General features: G+C 27.9%; 1 protein-coding gene across 3 annotated transcripts in view; it reads right to left on the bottom strand.

The window, feature by feature from the left end:
- The window catches only part of LOC126902360 (uncharacterized protein C05D11.1-like), a 112,472-nt gene extending 105,088 nt beyond the window's left edge, over nt 1-7,384 (bottom strand). For 2 of the 3 annotated variants that reach the window (XM_050679533.1, XM_050679534.1), the window contains exons 1-3: nt 7,195-7,384; nt 6,993-7,133; nt 6,828-6,928 (exon numbers count right to left, since the gene is read on the bottom strand). In XM_050679533.1, coding sequence (XP_050535490.1) covers nt 6,828-6,928; nt 6,993-7,133; nt 7,195-7,369 — 417 coding nt within the window. In that variant the 5' untranslated portion in view covers nt 7,370-7,384. The remainder of the gene's footprint in view (nt 1-6,827; nt 6,929-6,992; nt 7,134-7,194) is intronic. The other variant, XM_050679531.1, reaches the window with a different exon arrangement.
- Nucleotides 7,385-7,618: the final 234 nt, after the last annotated feature.

Below are 7,618 nucleotides of genomic sequence, written 5' to 3'. Positions count from 1 at the left end.
TAAGTTAAATCAGAAATCTGATCTAATATTTGTACATAGTATGAATTTATTTTATTGTTAAACAGTTAAAAACCTTGTAACATTTTAACAATATAATTTATTTGTTATCTAATTCTAAACAGCTATTAACCATTTACAGTATTTCGAACAACGAACCACAGAGAATTTTTCAAGAAGTTCGCGAACTATTTCATTTATACATTCCTACCAATTTTTTTCGAACTGTGAACTGTTAAGTTACAGGTACTGAAACAGTTCAGAATAGTTCATCTAAGTGAATAGTTCAAATGAACTATTCGTTCAAGAACATAACATCTATAGTTGGAAATTAGCTATCATCGGAACTGGTACGCTAATTTTCATCCATATCGAGAGTTTTAGCTTCGATGCGAAGCTCAGAAGGTATTAATTTTACTATGATGTGTTTTTTTTTTATTTTAGCTTCGATGCGAAGCTGAGAAGGTATTGGTTTTACTAAGATGTGTTTTTTTTTTTTTTTTTTTTTTTTTTTTTGTGTCTGTTACCACTTTTTCTCAGCTCTCACCGAACGGATTTCTTTCAACGATACGTCAAAAGATCACAAATCGTATCTAGTCGAAGACATTACCCTTCAAAATTTAAAAAATTTCCCTCGTTCCCCGTAAATGGGGGAAACCTCCAAAAAAATTACAAATTTAAAAATCGCTAATTTTCGAAATTTTTTCAATTTTTTTTACTAAAAACTGTCGTAACTTTTTCAAAAATGAACATATCAATATAATTTTTTTTTATATAGATGCTTGATGTCTTTACCTATCATTTGGTATATTTTTTTTGTAAATTTGACACTTAACCTGCCCACAGGGGGGGATTTAAAATGACAACTTTTTCACAAAAAATTAACTTTTTCAACTTAACTTTTGAAAATGTTCCGGAAGGTCTGACACTTTTATATATATCTTAAATTAAAGCTAATGTAATGTACTTTAATTTGAAAAAAAAAAATTTGACCTCTGGACTTGTCTTCGTGGTGAAAACGGACATCAAAGTTAAAGAAAAACGTACGATTTCCGTGAAAAAAATCTCGATTTTATATGTTATATTATCGATTTTATATTTTATATAACTTTTGGAAAAATGTATGGATCAATATTATTATTTTTTTATAATAAATATTTATATACCCCGGTATTTATATTCCGCGGTAGCGACGTACGGTTACCGAGTTGGAATAACTTATATTTTACACGCTTGGGGTACGAGGTTCCAACCCGCGTATGGCAATAAATTTTTTACATTTTTTCTTAATTCTTTTTAAGTTAGTATAAAATTTAACTCGTTTGATTTTTATCTCATTTAGATTCAATAACTTCAATAAAGTTCGAGGATCCCATCACTTTAGTCGCCCCTTGCAAGAAGAAATTTCTTATTCGTATTAAAATTATTTTACTATATTTTAAGTTTTAGCTTCGATGCAAAGCTGAGAAGATATTTTTTTGTGACTATCATTTATTTTCTCTGCTCTAACTTGACCTACTTTTTTTCAACGTACGTCAAATTACTACAATTCGTATCTAGTTGAAGATATTACTCTCAAAAATTGAAAAAAAAATTCTAATTTATCAATTAAACAGTTAGTTATTACATCGTCTCCATAAAGACAATTAAAATCATTAATTTCTAATGTTTTCAAAATATTTATTAACGAATGAAGTTTGATATGATAGGTTTCAACTACAAAATTAAATTATTTTACTTTGTAATTTAATAACTTTTTTACTCTATTTGTGTGTGCTACTATTAGACTNTAATTTTTTAACTCTATTTGTGTGTGCTACTACTAGACTATAATATTACAATTTTTTTTTGTAACATGTTGCTATATAAATCATTTCTAATTGATAATTGATTTGATGCTATATTGTTTAAACCCAACTAAAAGCTAAATTGTACATTCCCAAACAACAATCATAATATGTCAATTGCCACCGGAATTTTCTTTTTCTTTGCCTTAATCCCATNTTTTCTTTTTCTTTGCCTTAATCCCAACTACTTGGGGTCGGCCACCCTTATCCTAAGCTTCCACTTGACACGATCTCCCTCATCTTCTATGCTCACATCAGCTGTCCTCATGTCGCATTCATNCTCACATCAGCTGTCCTCAAATCGCATTCAATAGCATCCCTCCATCTCTTTTTTGGTCTTCCTCTATCTCTTCTTCCTTCAACATTCATTTCTATAACTGTTCTTACAGCTTCCGATTCTTCTCTCTTCATAACATGACTAAACAATCTAAGTCTATTTTCTGTCATCTTATCCACGATTGACGCAACACCTAACATCCTCTTATATGCTTGTTCCTTATCCTATCTTCTCTAGTCACTCCACTCATCCAACTAAACATTCTCATCTCTGCTACAATAATTCTCTGCTCTACTTTCTTATCAACCGCCCAAAATAATGAACCATACATCATAACATACATCACAATTTTATACTAAATTAAAAAACTATAATTAGTATTTATTTATATATTACATTTTAAAATCAAAGAACTACTAATCAGGATATAATTAAAGAAATAAGAGTTGATGTTGCTTTTGGAATAATCCACCAATTTCTCTAAATGAAACACTATCTACAGATTTGCATCGAAGTGTTTCTTATGATAGTGATTTTAATCACTGTCAGATATCATCTATACTTGTCCCATATATGCCTCGTCCATACTGTGCCTCGACCCCACTGTGCTACCGTTTTTTTTTTTTTTTATTGTGTGCACTGCAATATCGTAGTTTTTATATATATTTTTCGTGAGTGTCCGCTACTTAAATTTATAATGTAATTTTTTTGTTTATTGGTGTTGGCTAAACTTTCCTCCATTTACTTTAGCCCTTCGAGGCTGGTAACGTATAATTTTTGTTTTCCATGTTTTAAGCCTGAATTTGTTTTTTTTTAGTGTGCCGTGCCATAATTGCGCGTAATAAAAAATTTTTTTGTAAGTGTCTCTATTTTTTTTTTTATCAAATCTTTTTTAAGTGTCCCTATTTTTTTTTTATTTGGGTCTCTCAACATATCAGGCGTGTTCCAATACCACCGGTCATGTTATACATTTTTTTTTTGTGATTTTTTGACCTATATATATATAGGTTTGATTTTATTGGGTGATGAATATATTACTAGTACAATGTGGTGACATAGTGCATTTTATTCTAGGGTGTCCCAAAGTCTTGCAAGCTAAGTCTAACTATTTAAAACCAGCCCCTTACTTGGGACGTATACCTGTCGTACTTAGCGGTATTCACGGCATTACCGCCAAGTACAGCTATTAATAGCAACCCTCTTTTAATATTTTACAATGCATCATGTAAGTTAAAAATTTTCCGTTGTAGCCAATTCATTTAATTATTTTTTTTGATATTTGTAACCTTTCATAGATTATTGTATTGAAGTAAAATTCACAAATACAAATATACAAAAAATAAATGCAAAAAACTTTTTTTTTTATATAATGTATTAATTAAAAAATTTAAAAGAAAACCGCTTAATTTTTATTATTTTCATTTGTAACTTAATTTTTACATACATTTTCGTTAAAATTTTGGCAAATACAGCAAATTTCAGTCATTAAATAATTTAAAAGTTTTCTAAAAAAAATTTACTAACATCCAACTGCGTAATTTTTTTTCTACGTTTTATTTAGATGATTAAGTTTGATGAAAAAAAATTTTCAAGTCTGTCCAGTTAAAAATATTCAAACCACAGGAAAATAATGAGAATTTTTAAGCAACGTAAAATTTGCTATTTTTAGTTATTTTTCTGGTAATTTACTATCAAATACCAGAATCTATAAAATGGCAAATAGTTGGCTTACTTAAAGAAAAAAAAATATATCTCATATATCCAGAATATCAAAAATGAGTAGATCATGTGTTCGAAATACAATTTCTACTTATCAAAATAGAAACGCAATGGAACTATGTGAATTTAGCATATTAGCATATTGAAAAAATGAACTAAATCTTGACAAAATCTAAACGCGTATAATATAATTTTTGGGAGTGTCATATAATTTTAACCACTACTTTAATATAATAGATCAGACAGAAATATTCCTAGAAAATTTATTTTTGATATTAAAATATTTCTAGAATATAACCAGAATATTTTGAAATATTCTCACGATGTTCTCAGAATATACTTTGGCAGCGAATATTACATTCTCACAATATTTTAAAGGTATATTTCTAAAATATTATAAAAAATATATTGTGACAATATTTTTAAAATGTTTTATAAATATATTAAAAAAATTAAACCGCGTCGCGGGATTCGAACCCTGTACTTCAAGCGCTTTGAACTAGTGCGTTACCAATTGACCCACAGGTTGCTACAACACTGAGAGGATAAAAAAGGCTATTTAAGGTAGTTTAAATGGTTATTTGTCTGTTAAGTCATTTTTCCCGTTTAAAAAAATTCAAAGTAAATACAACTTTATATTCAATTTAGGTTAGATTCATATGATTTTTTTGAAAATCAGCGATCCCATCACTATGATCTCTCCTTATAAGTTAGAAATTGACCTATATTGTTGATAATTTAGAAATATATTCTAACTATAATAAAAAATCTATTTAGGATTTTAAGTTTTACAGGACAATAATAAGATATAATTGCGCTGATAAAACTAAAAAAAATTTAACTCTATAGGCCTGCAAATAATAGCAACAAGGGTTTTTTTACTGTCCTTGACTTACTTAGCTTAATTGAATTAAGTTAATTAAAATTGATACTATTTAGAGAAAATGGCTGTTTACTTATTTAGGATTTAGGAATATATATATATAATACATTAGTATTATATAACAAGATACCAATAACATCCAAAGATGTAACTAAAGGGAGAAAATAGGATGGGTTGTGTCTCTTAAGTTACCTCTGTTGGTCAACAAGATATATATTTATAATATTTATAAGCAAATATTTAAAAAGATATTTTTTAAGCATATTGTTATTATATTTAATATTATTCTCTTTAATATATTCTCAAAATATACATAAATAAATATTTAAAAAATTATATTGTGAGCATATTATGGAAATATTTCAACAGAATATATTTTTTATTATATTTATAAGATATTGTCACAATATTTTATTCAAAATATTTTAAAAAGTATTTTGTAAGAATATTTTGACAAAATTAATATATTGAAATTGCTATGTGGGTATGGCCACTATAAAGACTTATACTTAATAGAAAAATTTTGTGTGAGTCAACTAATAGAAAAGTTTAGGAAAATAAAGAAAAAGTTGTGTATAGTATTTATAGATTTAGAGAAATCGTATGATAGAGTACTAAGAGAGGTTTTAAAGTGGGCATTAATGAGAAAGGAGTCCCAAAAAGGTACATTAATATAATAGAAGATATGTATGATGGCACTTTTACTAGAGTAAAAAGCGTTGAAGGAGTAACAGAAGATTTTCGGGTAAGAGTAGGAGTGCATCAGGATTCTGCTTTAATCCTTTACTTATTCTCTATAGTGATGGATGAAATTACTAGAGAAATACAAAGAGAGGTGCCGTGGTGCATGTTGTTTGCTGACCAGGGTAAAAGTGTGGACGAAGTAACATAAAATTTTAGGGTATGAGTAGGAGTGCACCAAGGCTGTGATGAAAAAAATTACTAAAGAAATTCAAAGAGAGGTACCGTGGTGTATGTTGTGAGCACTCAATTAAAATTTTTCCAAGTATAGTTTTTGCTAACGATTTATAAAAGGAAAATGCTCAAACTAAGTATACTTATAATGGAAACTGTTAATTTAGAAATTTTCTAGGACAAAACAAATAGAACGGAAGCCTTACCCCTTTTTTTTGGTATCTTAATAATATCGTGGATTTTACATACTAATTTTGGGGTCAACTTTGCTTACTGACTCTAGTGACTGATCGAGCCTTCGGGATTTTTGTGGGATGAGGGATTACGCCACAAAATTCTCAAAGTAAAGAAACTGACAAACAATAAAAACTTGTTGTAGTATAATTTAATAATACGAAAATTGTTTAAAAATTAATTGCAGTGATATGATAACTGAATCAAAAGTTATTTTATATCCGAGACACTGTATGATATTATAAATAATATTAAATATATTAAATACTTGTATGAATAAGTTGACCCAACTGGGCCTCTCCAACCGATATTGATATAACCATTGGTCTCTTTATCGCATGGAAATAGTTCTACATAATTTGAAGATTCCGTTAAAGGATCTACAGGGTTTTGCCAGGGTTTTACATATTCTTCACGGCTTCCCTTTTATTTTTAATGTTTAAAATTAAATCATCATTAATGATAAAATTAAATAAAACTTTTATTACTTTTGATAAAATCTTTTGAATAACTGGTTCTAGACTATTAAAAAAAGATAAATGGTCTACTTTTCCAGTAACTAGAAGTAACAGATTTTCAGGCCGGTAATATGCTTGATGGTATTTACGAATCTATAAAATTGATCTTATAATTAATACAATATTATCATTTATTATATTATGCACAGTTTTAATATCTTTTATACTTTTTCAATAGTAGTTGACTCTCGTAAATTTTTAGTAATTCCTCCTTGTACTGATTTGTAGCCACATTTACCAGGATATACTTTTTTAAGATACGATTGATATACTATATTTTCTACAGTATTTTCTAATGTTTGCATTAGACAATAAATAATACCAGCATCTTTACCTTCTGATGTTATATGATGAATTTCTGTGATAAACGCAGCATCCTAAAATTTATAAAATATTGACGACAATTTATAATTAAGTTTAAATAAAAAAAAAATTACAGTTAAAGTAGGATATAAAATATGGTCAAGATAAATTGGAAGCAATGATAGAAATCCTTCACTCCCGGCTGTGCTAACTGTATAACACGTATGATCCACATCTAAAATTAAAGTATTAATAATTAGAATATAGGAAACATTTCTAATAATTTTTTAATAAATTACGTGTAATTGCACCGATTCCTGAAGCAAAACAACGATTTGCTAATAAATGAATAACTCCTTTGTAAGGATAATCTTCCGAACCATTAAATATTAAATGTTCTAATGTATATGGAATACCATCATCATCATGAGTTTCTGTGGCTAAACATTTTATAAAATAAATTATTTTTATGTTAAAATATATTTTGTAAAATTAATTTACCCAAAGTGAAGTATCCATTTACAACTGGACCATCAATGTCACCAAATACAATAGTAATCCCAGTACGTAAGCATTGATACTTATACACTGGTATATCATTTTCAAATAATGAATGATTGAGAAGACTATATTTATCAGAAAAATTTTGGTTTATGGTATCATCATTAGGTGCCATAATAATATCAGTTATAAACCCAAAAATGAAACAACTTTTAAACACGACGAAAACGTACCTTGCCATTTTTAATAAGTGTATATTTTATATTTTAAATTTATCTTGATTGAGCTGTCTGCTTGTTGCGATTACGTTTTATATCTTCATATTTTCGATCATGTTTGATCAGCTTTGGCACAATTTCATTAAAAGTTTTGGAAGGGATCATTATATGTAAAGACAACCCAACTCTCCTGCCTAATTTTTGTT

This window comes from Daktulosphaira vitifoliae, unplaced genomic scaffold (genome assembly GCF_025091365.1).
Source record: "Daktulosphaira vitifoliae isolate Bord-2020 unplaced genomic scaffold, ASM2509136v1 Scaffold_3, whole genome shotgun sequence".
NCBI lineage: Eukaryota > Metazoa > Arthropoda > Insecta > Hemiptera > Phylloxeridae > Daktulosphaira > Daktulosphaira vitifoliae.
The sequence above is the reverse complement of the archived record's forward strand: the minus strand, read 5'-3'. Positions and strand labels throughout refer to the sequence as shown.